The 23,625-nt window shown below is 42.1% G+C and overlaps 1 protein-coding gene across 3 annotated transcripts in view; it reads left to right on the top strand.

Annotated features, from left to right (window-relative positions):
• The window catches only part of LOC134578052 (uncharacterized), a 96,389-nt gene that overhangs the window by 59,256 nt on the left and 13,508 nt on the right, over positions 1 to 23,625 (top strand). For all 3 annotated transcript variants that reach the window (XM_063437025.1, XM_063437024.1, XM_063437023.1), the window contains exons 3-12: positions 12,682 to 12,726; positions 14,740 to 14,893; positions 16,523 to 16,594; positions 16,810 to 16,898; positions 17,448 to 17,604; positions 18,062 to 18,139; positions 18,346 to 18,437; positions 19,929 to 20,034; positions 20,942 to 21,021; positions 21,163 to 21,231. In XM_063437025.1, coding sequence (XP_063293095.1) covers positions 12,682 to 12,726; positions 14,740 to 14,893; positions 16,523 to 16,594; positions 16,810 to 16,898; positions 17,448 to 17,604; positions 18,062 to 18,139; positions 18,346 to 18,437; positions 19,929 to 20,034; positions 20,942 to 21,021; positions 21,163 to 21,231 — 942 coding nt within the window. The remainder of the gene's footprint in view (positions 1 to 12,681; positions 12,727 to 14,739; positions 14,894 to 16,522; positions 16,595 to 16,809; positions 16,899 to 17,447; positions 17,605 to 18,061; positions 18,140 to 18,345; positions 18,438 to 19,928; positions 20,035 to 20,941; positions 21,022 to 21,162; positions 21,232 to 23,625) is intronic.

The following is a 23,625-nucleotide window of genomic DNA, read 5'->3' as shown; positions in this document are numbered from 1 at the left end:
GATGCGATACTGATATAGTGCAGTACCTGTACAGGTAATATTTAGGATGCGATACTGATATAGTGCAGTACCTGTACAGGTAATATTTAGGATGCGATACTGATATAGTGCAGTACCTGTTCAGGTAATATTTAGGATGCGATACTGATATAGTGCAGTACCTGTTCAGGTAATATTTAGGATGCGATACTGATATAGTGCAGTACCTGTTCAGGTAATATTTAGGATGCGATACTGATATAGTGCAGTACCTGTTCAGGTAATATTTAGGATGTGATACTGATATAGTACAGTACCTGTACAGGTAATATTTAGGATGCGATACTGATATAATGCAGTACCTGTTCAGGTAATATTTAGGATGCAATACTGATATAGTACAGTACCTGTATAGGTAATATTTAGGACATGGTACTGATATAGTGCAGTACCTTTACAAGTAATATTTAGGATGTGTTCGATGTCTTCTACTCAAACACCACAAATTGCAATGTAGTTTTGTTAATATTATATTATATTTTAGCTATAATTATTTAATGTTACATTCATGCCGATCATATTCTGTTTTTTTTTCTAAAGTGAGAATTTCTGAGACTTCAAACTTGTCAGGGTACCTGAAGCCTCTACCTCTGAGAGAGGTAGAGACTTAGAAGTTTATCCGTCCGGACGGCATGTCTCCTCGGCCCCTCGCGGTTCACTCGGTCTTGCTAACGCCGGCCGCGAGGGAGTCACTTCCTTTTATAGCAGGAGGACCGGAGGCCGACGTCATGACGCCAACCCGGAACGTCCTGTCACTCAAATCTCGGGAGACGAATCAGGACTCGCCGGAGGCGTGTCTTCTCTCCCTAGCCAGGATACTTAACAGTGGCTCTTTCATTTACTCATTGCCCTGTCGTGGTTCTAGTCCGCCTAGTCACACAGTGCTTTGTTATTCTCTTGCCTTTTGGTTCTGATCCGGCTTTGGTATTTACTCTCCTGTCTTCTCGTTCCCTCGACCTCGGCTTGTCTCTGACCATTCTATCGTAGTTATACGTTAAGTCCGGCCATTCTAAGGACCGGTATACGTATCTGCTACTCTTTGTACTCTGCGTGTTGGATCCCTGACCCGATCCTGACATTACGACAGGGCCATGGATCCTGCAGGTACAAATTGTCAGCTTGGTTCTCCTGATCCTAGGTTTGACGCCATGGATCATAGGATGGATCAGATGGCTCTAGCACTACAGGCGCTGCTATCTCGTCCTATTAATCCACCTGAGGAGATGCGTAATATGTCTGCTTCTTCTGTGGGTTCAGGGCTAGAGGTAGCTACTGTAGGTGCTTCTTCCCGAGTTACCCCACCTGTACGTTATGCTGGTTCTCCTGAGAGGTGTCGTGGCTTTTTGAACCAGATCAGTATCCATTTCGAGCTACAGCCCCGTTCATACCCTACTGATAGGGCAAAAGTGGGATTTATTATTACCTTACTCATTGAGAAAGCTCTGAGATGGGCTAATCCGTTGTGGGAGAATGATTATCCATTAGTCTATAACTATAATGCCTTTGTAGCTGCGTTTAAAAGAACTTTTGATCCCCCTGGCAGGAGGGTCAATGCAGCCAGGTTACTGTTGCGCCTTAGACAAGACAACCAAACACTTGTGGATTACGCACTAGAGTTCAGGTCTTTGGCGGCAGAGGTAAAATGGAATGAACAGGCCTATATAGACGTATTTTTAAATGGATTATCCGATGTAATACTTGATGAGGTAGCGACAAGAGAGCTTCCCGAGAACCTGGAAGACTTAATTTCCTTTATCTCTCGTATTGACGAACGTCTAAGGGAGAGGCAGAATACTCGAGATAGAACCGGTAAATCTTCCTTTAGACTAGCACCATCATTTCAAATTTCTGAAACCAAAACTCCACAGGTTTCAGAACCTATGCAGTTAGGCCTTACTCGTCTCTCAGAGGAGGAGAGACAGTACAGGAGAAGGGAGGGACTGTGTATGTATTGTGGGGCCAGAGGTCATGTACGTTTGAGCTGTCCCAGTCGTCCGGGAAACGCTCGCACCTAAGTTTCTCTAGAGGACAGACCTTGGGTGTTTCGATTTTGTCCTCTACTCATAACTACAAAGAACATAGACTCCTATTACCGGTCTCTTTAACTTGGGAAAAGGGAACTTTAGAGACTATGGCATTGATAGACTCCGGCGCTGCTGAGAGTTTTATCGACCAAAAGTTTCTCACCAAACACACTATCCCATCCCAGTTAAGGAAGACACCCTTGGCTGTTGAGGCCATTGATGGTAGACCTTTAGTTGAGCCTGTGATTTTCCGGGAGACCACACCTCTTTACTTAACTACTGGTATTCTACACAAGGAGGAAATATCCCTACTACTCATTTCATCTCCTTCTGTTCCCATAGTCCTGGGATACTCCTGGCTTAAGAGACATAACCCCGTTATAGATTGGAGATCAGGGGAAATAGTTTCGTGGGGTCAGGATTGTCAAGAGAATTGTTTAAAGAAAGTGTCACCTCTTTGTAGTGTCAACTCACTTAATAACGCTACCGACTCTACCAAAGTACAGATACCGTCCTTGTATCAAGATTTAAAGGCAGTATTTGACAAAGGAAAGGCTGATACCTTACCACCACATAGGCCTTTTGATTGCAAAATTAATTTACTTTCTGGTACTATGCCCCCCAGGGGTCATGTATACCCTTTGTCTACGAATGAAAACTTAGTTCTAGAGGAGTATATTCGTGAAAACCTAAACAAGGGGTTCATTAGAAGATCCTCCTCTCCTGCTGGGGCTGGATTTTTTTTTGTTAAAAAGAAGGATGGTTCTTTAAGACCCTGCATTGACTACCGAGGTCTTAACAAGATAACCATTAGAAATGTATATCCGATTCCCTTGATCACCGAGCTTTTTGATCGATTAAAAAGTTCTAAGATTTTCACTAAGTTAGACCTTAGAGGTGCTTATAATTTGGTGAGAATTCACGACGGAGACGAGTGGAAAACTGCATTCAATACTCGATATGGGCACTATGAGTATACTGTAATGCCTTTTGGTCTCTGCAATGCCCCGGCGGTATTTCAGGACCTTATTAATGAGGTTCTTAGGGAGTTTCAAGATGACTGTGTGATTGTATACCTTGATGATATACTTATACATTCCAGGGATATTGAAACTCACCACGGACAAGTCAGAAGGGTTTTACACAAACTTCTTCAGCATGGCTTATACTGCAAACTAGAGAAATGCAGCTTTGACCAATCCCAAACTACCTTTCTTGGTTATGTGATTTCTGGGGAGGGGTTTGAAATGGATCCGGAGAAGCTCCAATCCATATTAGATTGGCCTTTACCTAAGGGTCTCAAGGCTATCCAGAGATTTATTGGTTTCTCCAATTACTACAGACGTTTCATTAAGGGATACTCCTCTATCATTGCTCCCATCACCAATATGACCAAACAAGGGGCTGATACTAAGAATTGGTCTACTGAAGCACTTCTGGCTTTTAAGACACTCAAGGAGCTGTTTGCTTCCGCACCAATTTTAGTTCACCCTGATACTACACTACCTTTCCTACTCGAAGTTGACGCTTCTGAGACAGGTATAGGTGCTGTTCTGTCCCAAAGGTTGGGTGTAGATAAACCATTACATCCTTGTGGATACTTTTCCAAAAAATTGTCAGGTACTGAAAGCAGATATGACATTGGTGACAGGGAACTACTAGCGGTTATAATGGCCTTGAAGGAGTGGAGACATTTATTGGAGGGTACTTTGCATCCCGTTACTATTTTGACAGATCATAAAAACTTATCCTATATTGGAGAGGCTAAACGACTATCATCTAGACAGGCTCGTTGGTCCATATTTCTCACTCACTTCAACTACGTACTCACATATAGGCCAGGTTCTAAGAATTCTAAAGCCGATGCCTTATCTCGCCAATATGAACCTACTGCCGTATCTGAGCCGGTTTTGTCCTCTATAGTACCCAAGTGTAACATTATCGCTAACACTACTCTCAAAGTCCATTCTCCGCTACTTGATCAGATAAGGAGCTTGCAGCATCTGGCACCTAGACTGACTCCGGCTTCCAGACATTTCGTTCCTCCTGAACTCCAATTGGAGCTCTTACAGTGTCTTCACGAGAGTAAGGTGGCTGGTCATCCGGGTGTTCGCAAGACGTATTCTTTGATCTCCAAGGATTTCTGGTGGCCTTCGTTACGGAAGGATATTAAGGATTTTATCGGAGTTTGTGAGGTCTGTACTAAAACTAAACTACCGCATTCGCTTCCTTGTGGCCTTCTACAACCTCTGGAAATTCCTGACAAACCTTGGTCCTGTGTGGCAATGGACTTTATTGTGGATTTGCCTGTTTCTAAAAGGCACACTGTTATCCTCACCGTAGTCGATAGGTTTACCAAGATGGCACATTTCGTACCTTTGCCTAAACTCCCGACTTCTCCTGAATTGGCGGAGATCTTTGCTAAAGAGATTTTTCGCTTGCATGGGATTCCTTCGGAGATCACTTCTGATAGAGGCTCCCAATTTGTTTCACGTTTTTGGAGATCCTTCTGTTCTCAATTAGGCATCAAATTGAATTTTTCGTCCGCCTATCATCCTCAGTCTAACGGAGCTGCCGAACGAACCAACCAGAAGATTGAGCAATACTTACGTTGTTTTGTTTCCGAACACCAGGACGATTGGGTCGGTTTGATTCCTTGGGCGGAGTTTGCGCACAACAATCTCGTTTGTGACTCTACGCATTCAAGCCCCTTCTTCATGAACTATGGCTTTCATCCATCTATTCTTCCCTCGGTTTCTCCTTCCCAAGGAGTGCCGTCGGTTGATGTCCATGTGGCCAATTTGAGGAAGTTGTGGGATCAGACTCGACAGATTCTTCTACACAATTCTATGCTGGTTAAGAAACATGCTGACAAACGTAGAAGGGCGGCTCCGAATTTTGTTCCAGGCGATAGAGTTTGGTTGAGTACTAGGAATATTCGCCTTAAAGTTCCTTCCATGAAATTCGCTCCTCGTTATATTGGTCCCTACAGGATCTTGACTCGAATTAACCCAGTGGCGTATCGTCTAGCTCTCCCAGCTACTTTACGCATCCCGAACTCTTTTCACGTGTCATTGCTGAAACCTCTAATCTGTAACAGATTCTCCTCCACAATCGCCCCTCCGCGCCCTGTTCAGGTGGAGGGTCAGGAGGAGTATGAGGTTAACTCCATTATTGATTCTCGTGTCTCCCGGGGGAGAGTACAATATTTGGTTGACTGGAAGGGTTATGGTCCTGAGGAGAGGAGTTGGGTACCACAAGAGGATGTTCATGCTCCTCGCCTTCGCAGGGCATTTCACTCCCGCTTTCCATCTCGCCCCGGCTCCTTCCGCCCGGTGGGCGTATCTGAGAGGGGGGGTACTGTCAGGGTACCTGAAGCCTCTACCTCTGAGAGAGGTAGAGACTTAGAAGTTTATCCGTCCGGACGGCATGTCTCCTCGGCCCCTCGCGGTTCACTCGGTCTTGCTAACGCCGGCCGCGAGGGAGTCACTTCCTTTTATAGCAGGAGGACCGGAGGCCGACGTCATGACGCCAACCCGGAACGTCCTGTCACTCAAATCTCGGGAGACGAATCAGGACTCGCCGGAGGCGTGTCTTCTCTCCCTAGCCAGGATACTTAACAGTGGCTCTTTCATTTACTCATTGCCCTGTCGTGGTTCTAGTCCGCCTAGTCACACAGTGCTTTGTTATTCTCTTGCCTTTTGGTTCTGATCCGGCTTTGGTATTTACTCTCCTGTCTTCTCGTTCCCTCGACCTCGGCTTGTCTCTGACCATTCTATCGTAGTTATACGTTAAGTCCGGCCATTCTAAGGACCGGTATACGTATCTGCTACTCTTTGTACTCTGCGTGTTGGATCCCTGACCCGATCCTGACAAAACTGAATTTAAAAATTTAAGTCAAAATAGTATAAAATAGAACTCACTTTAATGAATAACTGTTTATTTTATTTTAATATAACACAGCTTTGTGTTAGAAACTTTGGGAAGTTTTATTATAATTTATCTAAACCTGTAACATGCGTAGACGTGAAACAGCAAATTGTCCTTGTCTGTATTTCCCGTTGAATCCTGCCCTTTGTTTTGACCTGTGCGATGCCAAAAATTAGAAATGAAAGCCACCTATCTGGAATAAAATGTATGTAACTCCCCCTGTGTGCATGCATACAGGTTGGTTCTCTAGAGGTCTAGCATACTCTGAGCTCCCTCTGCCGATATTTGTGATGAATTACCCCCAGACGGTGCCTGATCCCACTTGCTGTATTTTGTAAAAGGCGAGGTTGAGATGTGCTGTCAGGGGCTCAGTGTTAATATTTGGCATGAGATGTCTTGCCATGCTGTGATAGCAGATGGAAGGACCTCCAGTGTCTGTAGCGAAGGCTATTAATGATGCAGGGAGTGGTTAAGTGGATTAGTGAGAGGATTAACATATATTACACATTTAACATCGCAGATTGACACAGTGCCGCTTTGCATCACATCCACTCCACAAAACCTTCAAACAAGTTCTGGGTTTATTCCAATTTAAACGTTTACATTAAACGCAATGTTTATAATATGTGGACTGCTTAATATATCAACAAGCGCCAAATTAGATTATGGTAATGTGATTGAAGCCATAAAATTATATTCTGGGAGCGACCGATCCCTGGGTCACCCCCTTACACTCCGCAAAAGATAGGCCTAGATACTGAATAATTCAATTAACACAAATTAACCCGCAACAGGGAAAGCTGCCTTCATCACAACAATCAGGCTAATTAGTGAGGCCACAAGCCATTAGTCTGTCACCAGAAGTTATTTAAAGGAAATTAAATCATTAAAAAATACATAGATACTTTGGGGGGTTACATATAAGTAATGACGTACAATCTGACACTAAGTGTGGTTTGTTTGGCCATATTTTGACATTTCTGCCTGTACATGTGGTGTTATATTGTGTAACTGGACTCTATGTATAAGAATAACATTGGACAATAGAGATGTCACGAACATAACATTTTCCGTTCGCGAACCGTGAACGCGAATTTCCGCAAATGTTCGCGAACGGGCGAACCGGGCGAACCGGGTGAACCGCCATAGACTTCAATAGGCAGGCGAATTTTAAAACCCACAGGGACTCTTTCTGGCCACAATAGTGATGGAAAAGTTGTTTCAAGGGGACTAACACCTGGACTGTGGCATGCCGGAGGGGGATCCATGGCAAAACTCCCATGGAAAATTACATAGTTGATGCAGAGTCTGGTTTTAAAAACTTTTAATCCATGAAGGGCATAAATCACCTAACATTCCTAAATTGTTTGGAATAACGTGCTTTAAAACATCAGGTATGATGTTGTATCGATCAGGTAGTGTAAGGGTTACGCCCGCTTCACAGTGACAGACCAAACTCCCCGTTTAACGCACCGCAAACAACCGCAAACAGTCCATTTGCACAACTGCAAACTCCCCATTTGCACAAGGTTGGATACCAAGCTAGCCATGTCCCGTTCCTTGTCCTCACTGATGTCATTGAAGGTCTCTTCCTCCACCCAGCCACGTACAACACCAAGGGTCCCCGAAAGGTGACAACAAGCCCCCTGGGACGCCTGCTGTGTTTGGTCTTCCACCTCCTCAAAGCCACCTTCCTCCTCTGACTCCTCTTCTTCAGACACCTCTCTCTGCGTTGCCTCTCTCTGCGTTATTATAAGGTGTGTTAAGTAGTACTATTCCTATCAGTTTAATCCATGTTACATCCCCTATCAGGGGGCATGTATATGGCATCGATTTTAGGAACAGGGAGATGGAAAAAGATGCTTGGTTGGTCCTCCTACTTCAAATTTGGGGCACTGCGTGTGTAATCTAATGTGCCACCAGATAGGAGTGGTGTGTTAAGTAGTCCCCCTCATCAGGCCTTTTTTAGTCGAATGTATCGCCCACTGTCAGTCCCTTCGGGATCCATCCCTCATTCATCTTAATAAAGGTGAGGTAATCTAGACTTTTTTGACCTAGGCGACTTCTCTTCTCAGTGACAATACCTCCTGCTGCACTGAAGGTCCTTTCTGACAGGACACTTGAAGCGGGGCAGGCCAGAAGTTATATCGCAAATTGGGATAGCTCAGGCCACAGGTCAAGCCTGCACACCCAGTAGTCAAGGGGTTCATCGCTCCTCAGAGTGTCGATATCTGCAGTTAAGACGAGGTAGTCTGCTACCTGTCGGTCGAGTCGTTCTCTGAGAGTGGACCCCGAAAGGCTGTGGCGATGCGTAGGACTTAAAAAGCTCCGCATGTCCTCCATCAACAACACGTCTGTAAAGCGTCCTGTTCTTGCTGGCGGGGTCGTGGGAGGAGGAGGATTACTTTCACCTCTTCCCCTGTTAGATTCCCGTTGTGCTGTGACATCACCCTTATACGCTGTGTAAAGCATACTTTTTAATTTATTTTGGAACTGCTGCATCCTTTCCGACTTGCTGTAATTCGGTAACATTTCAGGCACTTTCTGCTTATATCGGGGGTCTAGTAGCGTGGACACCCCGTACAGGTCGTTCTCCTTCAGCCTTTTTTTACGAGGGTCCCTCAACAGGCACGACAGCATGAAAGACCCCATTTGCACAAGGTTGGATGCTGAGCTACTCATGTCCCGTTCCTCGTCCTCAGTGATCTCACTGAAGGTATGTTCTTCCCCCAGCCACGTACAACACCACGGGTACCAGATAGTGACAACGAGCACCCTGGGATGCCTGTTGTGGTTGGTCTTCCTCCTCCTCCTCAAAGCCACATTCCTCCTCTGACTCCTCTTCCTCACAATCCTCTTCCAGCGTTGCCGCAGGTCCAGCAAGCGATGCTGATAAGGCTGTTTCTGGTAGTGATGGTGACCACAGCTCTTCCTCTTCACGCTCATCTACGGCCTGATCCAGCACTCTTCGCAGGGCACGCTCCAGGAAGAAAACAAATGGTATGATGTCGCTGATGGTGCCTTCGGTGCGACTGACTAGGTTTGTCACCTCCTCAAAAGGTACGCATGAGCCTACAGGCATTGCGCATGAGCGTCCAGTAACGTGGCAAAAAAATTCCCAGCTCTGCAGAGGCTGTCCTAGCACCCCGGTCATACAAATAGTCGTTAACGGCTTTTTCTTGTTGGAGCAGGCGGTCGAACATTAGGAGTGTTGAATTCCAACGTGTCGGGCTGACGCAAATCAAGTGCCTCACTGGCATGTTGTTTCGCAGCTGGATATCTGATAAGTGCGCCATGGCTGTGTAGGAACGCCTGAAATGGCCACACACCTTCCTGGCCTGCTTCAGGACATCCTGTAAGCCTGGGTACTTATGCACAAAGCATTGTACGATCAGATTACACACATGTGTCAACTTGCCCAAATTCAATGCTGCCAGCAAATTTCTTCCGTTGTCACAAACCACTTTGCCAATCTGCAGTTGGTGCGGAGTCAGCCACTGATCCACCTGTGCGTTCAGGGCGGACAGGAGTGCTGGTCCGGTGTGACTCTCTGCTTTCAGGCAAGTCAACCCCAAGACGGCGTGACACTGCGGGATGTGGAATAGTACCTGGGGAGCTGGGCGGGTGCCGTTGATGTGGAGCAAGACGCAGCAGCAGAAGAGGACTCAGCCAAGGAGGTTATGGAAGAGAATGGAGTAGGAGGAGTAGAGGAGGTGGCAGCAGGCCTGCCTGCAAGTCGTGGCGGTGTCACCAACTCCTCTGCAGAGCCACGCATTCCATGCTTGGCAGCCGTCAGCAGGTTTACCCAATGCGCAGTGTAGGTGATATACCTGCCCTGACCATGCTTTGCAGACCAGGTATCAGTGGTCAGATGGACCCTTGCCCCAACACTGTGTGCCAGACATGCCATTACTTCCTTTTGCACAATCGAGTACAGGTTGGGGATTGCCTTTTGTGCAAATAAATTTCGGCCGGGTACCTTCCACTGCGGTGTCCCAATAGCTACACATTTTTGGAACGCCTCAGACTCCACCAGCTTGTATGGTAAAAGCTGACGGGCTAAGAGTTCAGACAAGCCAGCTGTCAGACGCCGGGCAAGGGGGTGACTTTGTGACATTGGCTTCTTACGCTCAAACATGTCCTTGACAGACACCTGACTGTGGGCAGATGAGCAGGAACTGCTCAAGGCGAGAGACGGAGTGGTGGATGGTTGAGAGAGGGCAAGGAGGACAGCAGTGGTTGACGTGGCTGAAGATGCTGGACCAGGAGGAGGATGGCGGCTTTGAGTTTGTGTGCTGCTTGTACTCATGTGTTGATCCCATAGGCGTTTGTGATGTGCGATCATGTGCCTTCGCAAAGCAGTTGTACCTAGGTGGGTGTTGGACTTCCCACGACTCATTTTCTTTTGGCACAGGTTGCAAATGGCATCGCTGTTGTCAGAGGCAGACACACAAAAAAAAATGCCACACTGCTGAGCTCTGCAATGACGGCATTCTGGTGGTGGCAACAGCATGCGTTGATTGGCGTGCTGTCTGGCTGACCCCGGGTGCCGATGCATGCTGTCTGACTGTGCCACTAGCTCCTTGCGACGACTTCCCCCTGCTTCCAACTCGTCTCCTCCTCCTCTCTATCTCCCCGTCTGAACTTTCCCCCTGTTCTTCTTCTCTTCTAGCGGGCACCCACGTGACATCCACGGATGCATCGTCATCATCAACCGCTTCACTTGTATCTGACAACTCAGCAAAGGAAGCAGCAGCGGGTACAACATCATCATCATCACACTGTACGTCCATGTGTGTAATGCTGCCTGACTGAGACATATCCCTGTTATCTACATCCTCTGGCAATAATGGTTGCGCATCACTCATTTCTTCCAACTGATGTGTAAATAACTCCTCTGACAGATCAAGTGAAGCGGCTGTGGTGCTAGTGTTGGTGGTGGCGGCAGGCGGGCGAGTGGTAACTTGAGAGGTGCCCGAAGCTAAGCTGGAGGAGGATGGTGCGTCAAGGTTCCGAGCGGAAGCTGTAGAAGATTGGGTATCCTGTGTTAGCCAGTCAACTATGTCCTCAGAACTTTTCCAGTTCAGGGTACGTGGCCTCTGAACACTGGGCATTATTCTAGGGCCAAAGGGAATCACAGCACCACGATCACGACGGCCCCTGCGGGGTGGCCTGCCTCTGCCTGTCATTTTTTTTTCGATTAGTGGTACTATGCGTGCAAGCTACTGTGACAACAGATATGAGTGGCACTGTGCCCTGGCAGAAGTTGGCAGAGTAGACGCTGTAGGCCTGACACACACGCTTGCAAACAACTAACTGCTATTCAATCTATTACAGTCAAAATTTTTTTTTTTTTTTAAATGTACACTACTGTTACACCAGATATGAGTTGCACTGGTGTGACACTGAGCCCTGGCAGGCCCTGAAATGCACACGCGTGAAGGAAACTGACTGCTATTATTTCACAGTCAAATTTCTAGGTTTTTTTTTTTATGTACACTACTGTTACACCAGATATGAGTTGCACTGGTGTGACACTGTGCCCTGGCAGGCCCTGAAACGCACACGTGTGAAGGAAACTGACTGCTATTATATTACAGTCAAAAAAGTTGTTGTTTTTTTTAAATGCAAGCTATTGTGACACCAGATATGAGTGGTGGCACTGGGCAAGTGGGCACAGTATACGCTGTGAGCCTGACACACACGCTGGCTGGCAGGCAGGCAGGCAGGCTAATGCAATTAGATTACACAGGGAAAAAAAAAAGCAGACTGATGTTCTAGCCCTAAAAAGGGCTTTTTGGGGTGCTGTCCTTACAGCAGAGATCAGATGAGTCCTTCAGGACTGTAGTGGACACTGAATACACTAGCCTAGCTATCGATTTCCCTATTAAATCAGAAGCAGCACACTGTCCCTCCTCTCACTAAGAATGCAGCTTCAGAATAAATCTAAAATGGATGCTGTCCAGGAGGTGGGAGGGTCTGGGAGGAAGGGTCTGCTGCTGATTGGCTGGAATGTGTCTGCTGACTGTGAGGTACAGGGTCAAAGTTTACTCAATGATGATGAATAGGGGGCGGACCGAACATCGCATATGTTCGCCCGCCGTGGCGAACACGAACAAGCTATGTTCGCCAGGAACTATTCGCCAGCAAACTATTCGGGACATCTCTATTGGACAAGACAAGTTTGTACATTTCTGTTCTCACATTTGCAACATTTATTACAATGCAAAAAAAATGGCAAATGCTAGATAGAAATGCTTTATAGTTCAATAGTGCTGCGCTGCACAATACGTTGGCACTATAGAAATAATTGTAATTGTAAAGTGGTGTAAAAAAAAAAGACAGTTTTGCATCTATTTTTACCCCTAATCTGTGACAATATAAAGGGAATATTTTTTTTGTACATTAGCATTAACAATAATTGTGTCTCCATTGCTATTCTATCTGAAAAATAGTTTTATCTAAAAAATATTACTGCCAAAATGAGGTTGACCAATATCGGGCACCTAAACTAACACTGGTCACTCTCAGCCAGTCCGGATCAGGCTGGAGTGATGGGATTTGTAGTTTGTCAGTTCTCAATGGACAAGATGTTTATATATATATATATATATATATATATATATATATTCTTTTTTTTTTATCACTTTTTTAAAACTACTTTTGTTTTTTTAATCTCTGATTCTAGGAGACAGCTTTTCAGTGAAGTTTATCTCGTGACCAATGCAGACAAGTAAGAAACATTTTGTTAAAGTCATTTATAAAATGTTCTCAATGAGCGTTACGCACCTTTTATTGCTAATACAAATAAATTCTACATAAAATGCGCAGTGGTCAGTCCGCACATGGTCATCGCTAAAAAGATAAAATCACAGCATGCAGAAAAACTCAGACAATGAATAATTAAACTATTAGCTTTTTAGACACTTGCTGTAACTGATGTCACCTGTTAGTAAATGTCCCTTATTATCCGTCCAAAACACAGTCTATTGTCCGCCTCTTTCTGTTTATACAAGAGACTTTAGATCCAATGACTTTAATGCTGTCTTTGATTTATTTATGGTTTGATTTATTTGTGATTTTTTGACAATTGGCGACAATTATCCTAAAGTAACACTCAGGAGAGAGTGGACGCCCCCATTGTAAGTAGACAAGTTTTAGAATAGTTTGACCACTTACCTGGGGCCCCCACGAACAGGGCTGTCTACGCACATGAGTACACTGGCCTGTTGCATGAGATATAGTGTCCCCATTGGCTTGCCAGCTTTTCAGTATATTATTCTGGGAGATTTATTCAGGACCTTCAAACCCTCTTTATTAAAACGTTTAGGTAAACTAATCCCCTCAATATCAGTACATGCAATCTTGCTGTTGCAAATACATATTGACCTTGACGAAAACAATGTACTAATTGGACAAAATCAAGCCAAAAAGCTATAATAACATTCTTCTAATATAGTTTTACCAATCAATGTCAGTTGCCTCCCCCTGCTACCTACTAAAACATTTGTGTGGATTAATCTCTGATGTACAGCATATTTTTCATGTTTAAACACTGATTTTGTTGGAGGTACCAATAAATATAAGCTTAAAGGGACACTATAGTCGCCAAATGAACTTTTGCTTAATGAAGCTGTTTTGGTGTGTAGATCATGCCTCTGAAGTTTCACTGCTCAATTCTCTGCAATTTAGTAGTGAAATCACTTTTGTTTCTGTTTATGCAGCCATAGCCACACCTTCCCTGGTTGTGACTGACACAGCCTGTATTAAAACAAAATGGTTTAATTTTCAATGAGATGTAGCTTGCTTTAAAGGTTTATATTTCCTGCTCTGTGAATTGAACGCTATATACAGGAGGCTCCTGCAGGGTCTTGCAAGCTATCAACAGTGCAGGAGATAAAAAAAAATAATCTTAAAAAAACCCTGAATTTGCAATAAAGGAAGTGTAAACATTAGATGACTCTTTACAGGAAGTGTTTAGGAAGGCTGTGTCAGTCACATGCAGGGAGGTGTGACTAGGACTGCATGAACAAAGTTATTTAACTCCTAAATGGTAGAAATTGAGCAGTGAGACCACAGGGGAATGATCTATACCAGGCATAGGCAACCTTCGGAGCTGCAAATGTTTTGGACTGCACCTCCCATGATGCTTTGTTAGCATTATGGGTGTAAGAGCATTATGGGGTATGTAGTCCACAACATCTGGAGTGCTGAAGGTTGCCTACCCCTGATCTATACACTGCTTCATTAAGCTAAAGTTGTTTTGGTGACTATAGTATCCCTTTAATTTTATCAATAATTTAAATTTTCATTCCACTGAGTGGTTAATAACTGAATCTTTTGTCTGATATGTTTAACCGTAGCCCGGATAGCATTAGATGTCTATAAATGCCCAGTTCTTCATTACTGTGTGAACTGCAGTGAATTCAACGTGAATCTCAAATAAAATAGCCCTCCATTTACTTATGATCAATTCCAATACCTGACAATTCACCGTTTAGTGAATAACTCTGCATGTGTTAATAATCTGCTAATACGGCGATCAGAATGTGAATGAACACGATAATTAATCTTTATTGTTACATTATTCTCACTATTAGGATTTATTCAGTGCTGGCGCTGTACACAGGGGTATAAAATGAAAGACTAGTCCTGTGAGCTGGCAATCTAATATAAAATATATAAACATTGTATCTGAATCAATTAAACAATGTGTGACCCTGAACACCCCCGTATTGCTGTACAGGTATAAGCATTACGAGCGGTGGGCTACAGCAAATGACTTTCCAGTGGAGAATATTATTAATGACGGGACCACCATGTACGACACGAGGCTCGGAGCTGTTGCGGACCTTGAGCTTGCAATTTCCAGCAAAAAGCTGCGCGATGACATCATGGTGGTCAGTACTGTTCCGTTATCTACATTAATACCAAGTCAATCAAAAAATAAAAGCATTGATACATATTTAAATAGATTCAATAGAGTTGCTGATTTGGGGTACAAATAAAAACTCCCAACGTATTTTGGCATTGCCGCCCTCAGTTATTGGCTAAATACTGGGCTTTTCATACAGGTTACAAATTTCTGTGGGGAAAAAAGACGGGTATGGCGACTGAGCATAGTTTTTATTTTTTTTTACCTGATAAATTAGTTCTTTCCTCGTCAATCAGTGTGAGAGAGAGACATTGACATTGGAGGGTGATAAGAAATTAGATCATTTTCTAAAAAGTGGCATTCCTTACATGGAATGTAATAAACGTCAATCTAAAAACACACAGACAGAAATGTATCAAGGTGAAACAATCCAGGAACCTGGTTTCTATGGTGATTGCTCTATATTTGCCCCAATTTGTGCTAAAATTTGTGTTTTACATTCCCCTGTTTGAGCAGTTAATAGATATCGCAGCTTGCTGATCAGTTACACACTCTCCTATTACCCTATAAAGTGTTTGTACTGCTTTATTGCCCCCCGGGTATGTGGCTGCTCTAGGAATTTGCCCCTTCCCAGCAGCCATGACATTGCCGGTAAAATAAATGACGCTATATTGTAGCCAATTCCTGCAATCGTTTTACACAGTTATTCACTAAAGGGAGAATTCCAAGTGAATTTAAGGTGCATATCAAATTTAAGGTAAAAGTAGCTGAAATGGACAAATTCTCTAAATCAGCTATGTTTGCAGTTTGACTACTATGGCCTTAAATTTGAAACTTTTTGAGCTTTTAATTCTCCCTTTATTGAATAACCCGGTATATGTTTAAACGTACCGACAGCCACAATGTGAGCTGCAGCGAAGGATCTTGAAGAGCGTGGGTTGATAAAACACACAAATAATAAACCACTTTGTCTTCTCGAACTCGTCCTGTTCTCTAAGGAAGAGAATATTAACACGGCTGTAATGCGGGGATTGGAAATGCTGGAATTCCTGCTTACAGCTATCTGCCTTGTAAATTGCATATTTGGATCTTCAGCCCCTTAATATTTCCTCCATATCTTCCTCTGAAGCCGAGATTGAATGGCAGAATGAATATCTGTACTTTAGATGATGAGAGAGTTTTCCTTGAGAAGACATCATGGCTGAACATGAGATTGTCCAATCAGCAGGAGATAAAGGAGAGTATAATGTCAGCGTCGCGGCTGTGCTCAATCCTTCGCTTCCTCGCTCACTTGATAAACCTGGAGAGTAAATGCCCAAACACACACTTACCATCCAAATTCATTATTCAAAATTCATAAACCGTACGCCTGTGACACGCTACAAAGCAGCTTCATTTGCACTTTGATGGGTAATTTATAAGTCTGACATCTGGGGCAGAATTACTACAGTGAATATTTGGCAATCTTCCTTCTTTTTCTTTCTTTCTTTCTTTCTTTTTTTTTTTACTACATACATTTTTTTATTTTATTCTAAGAAAAATTGTGTTTTGCAAATAAACCGTAATAGGAATGCGCAACGCGCTGCTCATTTTGTTATAGCGACACATCCTGCCACAGGATTTTATCCAATCACTGACTGCGTCTGTCTCTTAGATCGCAGGGGACATGCTGTGTGCCGATCAGGATTTTGACATGGCTCAAGTACTTAAATTCTTTCGGCTGAAGGTAAGGAATTTGGGTTTTTGTAAACCTTCTTTTAGCAATATCTGCCCCATTAAGCTTAATTTTTAAAGGGTCACTTTAAGCGCCATGACCTCTTACGCTCATTGTGATTATGGTTGTAGTTAAGGTATTTGGTTTAAAAGCACATAGTGTTATAATAGTTCTATTTTTTTTAAAAGCCTCATTCTCCTTTAACGCTTATTTATTTCTTGTTTTAGGGAGGTGAGCTTGCAATCTATTATGAGATGGAAGATGGGGAGTGTACATCTACCAGAGGGATAGTGGAGGTCTGTCCAGACACGCACAGGTATGACCTAATTCCTAATGTTTATAATATGTACAATGTATTTGGGGTGCTAAACTTGTACTTGCAATATGTTTTTGGGGTACTGTTAAATAAAGTTGTATTTGAGGGTTTAAGTGGTAAACTAGAGGAAAGAATCCAGAAGTTGAGACACCCCCTAGTGGTGCTAAGTGGTGTCTGGATTTCATATTACTGCTCACACAGATTCACTTCTAGAAATATTTTGTTTTGCGAGGAATCCTGTTTCCATCCATTTTCCATTTTTCTTCCCATTTCAAAACGTCCTGTGTTTATTATTCCACGAGGAGATGATTGCAGTGTGAAGGATACTTTTTCTGGATGATATCAGCAATAATATCTGTTTGAGCCATTTCAGCAAACTTTGTTTTATTCCGGATTCTTGTTTGAATCCATTTAATCTTTCATTCTTGCTGAAATGGGCCGATTTAACACTTCCTTTTCAAGTCCCCATTGATGTCTAAAGAATGCGTTTTGGGGCTGCACTGTTTTGCCACATGCTCATTAAAAATATATTTTTTATGTCTTTCGCAGAATTTTGCACTTTTTTGAGAAGCCTCAACCTGGAGAAACTACCTCGAGAATGGCGAGCGTTGTGTTTTATTGTTTCCAAAAGGAAACGTTACAAACTCTGCCATCTTTTCTGAACGAGTTCCCAAATATCGAACAGCGAGTTCTTGGCCGATATATGGTGAGTTATATTTAAAGGAGAATTGTCACTCCCAGAAATTTTAATATATGTTTACTTGTTCCTATATTTAACAAAAATATATTTATATAGGTGTAAAAGATAACATTTACACCTGGCAGTCAGCCTAGAGAGAGTGGGGGAGAAATGAAACAATGTTGCAATCTCTCCTCTTCATTTGCATTGTGTGCCCTGACTGTGCCTTGTCTGAGCTAGATTATGAGGTTGTCTGTTAAATCGTTAATATAAATTTAAATGAAAGCAGAGCTTCTCAGGAATAAAAGTTTAACACAAGTTACATGGGATTTTCAATATATTTTAAAGGACACTATAGGCACCCAGACCCAGATGTCCTTCCTTTTTTTTAGAAAATACTGCTAATTGGAAAAATAGTTTTCGTTTTTGTTGGATTAACAAAACACCCAATTCAGATTTTTTTTCCACATTTGTTGTTTATCAGGAATGGCTCATAAATGTCGTCGAGGTCCCCGTCTACGGAATGAAGCTGCCAACGGGCTTCCAGCTGATTGGACAGGTGGTAAGAATTGACAATGTTCTATATGGATCAGTAGACTGGTGTAGAGAATCGTACAAAGCGCGGAGATTGGCAGCTATGTCAGTCCTTAGTTAAATCAGTTCTAGCTGAACTTATCACTGTCCCGCGTGGTGAAACTTTGCACGCCGCTCACCAGTTTCTAATTACCGCCTGACGCGTGGTTTTATTTTTTTCTCTGTCGTTATTAGGGTTTGGCTGATTATACCAAGTGGCTGACTCACTATTCCACAATGAAAAATGAACCAAAAGTGAAGTCAATAACGTGTCGCGCTTATGCAAGGTAAGTGGTGGTTTTAGAATAAATGGTGAAGGAGGTAAGTGTTGGTATGGGTCAGAAAAACCATGAAGTAGGGTTTTTCCCTGTATTTTGTTTTTTCATTACTGATACGTTATTTAGGCTGGAGAGGAATTGTATTGACCCTCTACCTGAGTGGTCGGCAACTCCAAATGTTGTGGACTATATCTCCCCATTGCTGGCATTTTGACTAAAAGAGCATTATGGGAGATGTAGTCCACAGCATGTTGAGTGCCGAAGGTTGCCCACCTTTGCACTGCCTGATAGTAATGGGATTACGGGGCAGAGGCACAGCTTCCTGTATTGTCGGTAATGACATCACACGGTTTCCGATTCCACCAATATCAATACACGCTATTCCACGAGGCGCTCAATGGAATTTATATAAACTTCTTTATTTCTACATCAAAATATATTTTCATGAATTCTCTCTCAATATGCGCATGTGTGTATGTCAATAAATGCTTATATTCCTTATTAAGGGTAATATCAGTACTGACGATACTAGTCCCTGGCTAACCCTGTGTGTTCCAGGTCATGGCACGTTATAATGAGTCCCTGGTTAACCCTGTGTGTTCCAGCTCATGGCACATTATAATAGGTCCCTAATTAACCCTGTGTGTTCCAGGTCCTGACACTTTATAATGAGTCTCTAGTTAACCCTGTGTGTTCCAGGTCATGGCATGTTATAATAGGTCCCTAATTAACCCTGTGTGTTCCAGCTCATGGCACATTATAATAGGTCCCTAATTAACCCTGTGTGTTCCAGGTAATGGCACGTTATAATGAGTCTCTGGTTAACCCTGTGTGTTCCAGGTCATGGCACATTATAATAGGTCCCTAATTAACCCTGTGTGTTCCAGGTAATGGCACGTTATAATGAGTCTCTGGTTAACCCTGTGTGTTCCAGGTCATGGCACATTATAATAGGTCCCTAGTTAAACCTGTGTGTTCCAGGTAATGGCACGTTATAATGAATCTCTGGTTAACCCTGTGCGTTCCAGTTTATGACACGTTATAATAAGTCCCTAATTAACCCTGTGTGTTCCAGGTCATGGCACATTATAATTAGTCCCTAATTAACCCTGTGCGTTCCAGGTCATGGCACGTTATAATGAGTCTCTAGTTAACCCTGTGTGTTCCAGTTTGAGACACATTATAATAAGTCTCTAATTAACCCTGTGCGTTCCAGTTCATGGCATGTAATGAGTCTCTAGTTAACCCTGTGTGTTCCAGCTCATGGCATGTTATGAGTCTCTAGTTAACCCTGTGTGTTCCAGCTCATGGCACGCTATGAGTCCTTGATTAACCCTCTCATTGCTCACCTGTCATTAAGAGGTATCCCGCGCTGATTGTGTAAATTGCTGATCAATTCATTGAAATGTGATTTCTCCAGGTTTTACTCCATGAAACACTGCGTTTTGTGCCAATGGATTCTTCTGATTATTAATATTATTAATCATTTCATCTTTACAGAATTGGAATAATTGGAAACCCATCAGACGGCTACTATGGAAAGACCATTTCAATGAGTATTGCGAACTTTTGGGCCGAAGTCACAATATCAGAAAGTAAAAAACTGGTGAGTGCATTTTATTTAGCTATGATTTATTCCGCCTTGTATGGAAATCAAAGCCTTTCCTTACTGATTAGTCTGCCACTAAATGGGATGAAAGCCGTTTCACAGGAAATGCGGACGTGTTTGTTGTCCGTTGATGCAGCGAGCATCAAACACTCAAAGAGATTATTCACTTTATCAGCCATGTCTTTTACGCTAACTAGCTGCAGACGAGCGACAAATATGTAAATCTGTGTCTTATCAAAGTGAGATGATTCACTCCGTATTGTGAAGCGAATGACGATCCCCAGGGGATGTTTGCTATTAGAAGTTGACGTTGCATTGTTTGTCCCTTGAAGAGCCTGTTCTAATTTAGAGATTGCTTTCAGACTGGTTCAAAGCTTAGAGCTTAAACTGTGTTCCATGTGAAAGGGAATGGACTGGATCTTAATCCTCCTGCCTCTCACATCGCTATCGATGTCCTATTGATCAGAGCGCTAAAATACTTCATTACTTTCTGATGAATAAATACAGGGCAAATAAATCTTACTTAAAACGCGTCGTGGGGAAGGAGAACGAACCTGGTACTAACGCAGCCAGCAGTTAATCTATATTTGATTACATTTATCCTTAGTAGTGTAAAAGTATGTGAAATATTATCGCACTTTTCAGAAGCCTTTCGCTGCTTGCCGTAAAACACGTGATTCGTGGACGGACTTGTCACCATTCACATGTCGCTCAACCAAACTCTCTATCTTCTACAAATCAACCAATTCACGAAAATACAGGAGTGATTCCCGGTCATTGAGTCTGGATTTATTTTTGAATAATTAATTAATTTGATTATGTAACACATTATGGTATATAGTAATAAAATATATATTATATATACATATTTATTTCTTAATCTTTTTTTTTTTTTTTGTCTCAGGTACTTGTTCCCCACCCACTCAATGATCCGACAGAATTTGGGAGTTTACTCGATTTGTTCTACATAAGTAGAAAGGAGGGGTGAGCTAATAACTTGTACTGGGATGTCTAAGCATCTCTGTCAGTTTGTGAATTCTAATCGATTCAACATCAACAATCATTTCTCGGAGTTTCATGCTATTGATAAAAACTGTAATTCTGATTATTCTCTGTGTTTCCCAGGTACCTGGGGGGTCTGAGGCTGTTACAGGCCACGTGTAAGAAATTCTATGAGTTCTGCTCAGAGAAAGGGTGAGGCCAATTTATTGTACCCAAGTATATAAAATGACTTTCATTATATTTCTATGCGGTTGTGATTTTTTTTATTTTTTATTGGATAAATTGCAATTATTGTTTATGGAGTCAGTAATTTGAAATGTTTTAAAGGGACACGCTACCTATAAAAACTTACCTACCTATGAAAATATGAGTACTATGGGTATTATCTGTGCTAAGGATAATATGTGTACTATGGGTAGTATCAGTACTAAAGATAATATGAGTAATATGGGTATTATCAGTACTAAGGATAGTATGGGTACTATGGGTATTATCAGTACTATGGGTATTATCAGTACTAAGGATAATTTGAGTAATATGGGTATAATCAGTACTAAGGATAGTATGTGTACTATGGGTATTATCAGTACTAAGGATAATATGAGTACTATGGGTATTATCAGTACTAAAGATAATATGAGTACTATGGGTATTATCAGTACTAAGGATAATATGAGTACTATGGGTATTATCAGTACTAAGGATAATATGAGTACTATGGTTATTATCAGTACTAAGGATAGTATGGGTACTATGGGTATTATCAGTACTAAGCATAATATGAGTACTATGGGTATTATCAGTACTAAGCATAATATGAGTACTATGGGTATTATCAGTACTAAGTATAATATGAGTAATATGGGTATAATCAGTACTAAGGATAGTATGTGTACTATGGGTATTATCAGTACTAAGGATAATATGAGTACTATGGGTATTATCAGTACTAAAGATAATATGAGTACTATGGGTATTATCAGTACTAAGGATAATATGAGTACTATGGGTATTATCAGTACTAAGGATAATATGAGTACTATGGTTATTATCAGTACTAAGGATAATATGAGTACTATGGGTATTATCAGTACTAAGGATAATATGAGTACTATGGTTATTATCAGTACTAAGGATAGTATGGGTACTATGGGTATTATCAGTACTATGGGTATTATCAGTACTAGGCATAATATGAGTACTATGGGTATTATCAGTACTAAGTATAATATGAGTACTATGGGTATTATCAGTACTAAGGATAATATGAGTACTATGGGTATTATCAGTACTAAAGATAATATGACTACTGTGGGTATTATCAGTACTAAGGATAGTATGGGTACTATGGGTATTATCAGTACTAAGGATAATAGGAGTACTATGGGTATTATCAGTACTATGGGTATTATCAGTACTAAGGATAGTATGGATACTATGGGTATTATCAGTACTAAGGATAGTATGGGTACTATGGGTATTATCAGTAATAATGATATTATAAGTACAAAGGGTACTTGGGTTCTGTAGTTGCTATTGGTGGTGTGTGTTTTATGGCTATCATAAGTGCATGGGCACTATCAACACTAAGAGTACTATGGGTACTTTGGTAACTAGGAATAGTCTTAGAATATGTATGTGATTGGTATACATAGGTACTATGAGTTCATTGGTACTGTGGGTATTGGTAGCCCTTGTTATCTCATGAAAACTATGGTTACTAGGAGTGGTATAAGTACTCTGTGTACCATATTTACCGTGAGTATTGGTAGCCGTTGTTATACCATGAATACTATGCTCAGTATCGGTACTAGGAATGATATATTTACTGTGAGTACTGTTGGTATTGGTAGCCCTTGCTATACCATGAATACTATGCTCACCATGGGTACTAGGAGTGGTATAAGTACTTTTGGTAATGTATTTATTGTGAGTACTGTTGGTATTAGAAGCCCTTGGTATACCATAAATACTATGTTCAGTATGGTTACTAGGAGTGGTATAAGAACTCTGTGTACCATATTTACTGTGAGTACTGTGGGTATTAGTGGCCCTTGGTATACCATGAATACTGTGCTTACTGTTGATACTAGGAGTGGTATAAGTACTCTAGGTACTGTATTTACTGTGAGCACTGTGGGTATTAGTAGCCCTTGGTATACCATGAATACTGTGCTTACTGTTGATACTAGGAGTGGTATAAGTACTCTAGGTACTGTATTTACTGTGAGCACTGTGGGTATTAGTAGCCCTTGGTATACCATGAATACTATGTTCAGTATGGTTACTAGGAGTGGTATAAGTACTCTGTGTACCATATTTACTGTGAGCACTGTGGGTATTAGTAGCCCTTGGTATACCATGAATACTGTGCTTACTGTTGATACTAGGAGTGGTATAAGTACTCTAGGTACTGTATTTACTGTGAGCACTGTGGGTATTAGTAGCCCTTGGTATACCATGAATACTGTGCTTACTGTTGATACTAGGAGTGGTATAAGTTCTCTGTGTACCATATTTACTGTCTGTACTGTTGGTATTGGTAGCCCTTGCTATACCATGAATACTGTGCTTACTGTTGATACT

This window comes from Pelobates fuscus, chromosome 11, assembly GCF_036172605.1.
Source record: "Pelobates fuscus isolate aPelFus1 chromosome 11, aPelFus1.pri, whole genome shotgun sequence".
NCBI lineage: Eukaryota > Metazoa > Chordata > Amphibia > Anura > Pelobatidae > Pelobates > Pelobates fuscus.
The sequence above is the reverse complement of the archived record's forward strand: the minus strand, read 5'-3'. Positions and strand labels throughout refer to the sequence as shown.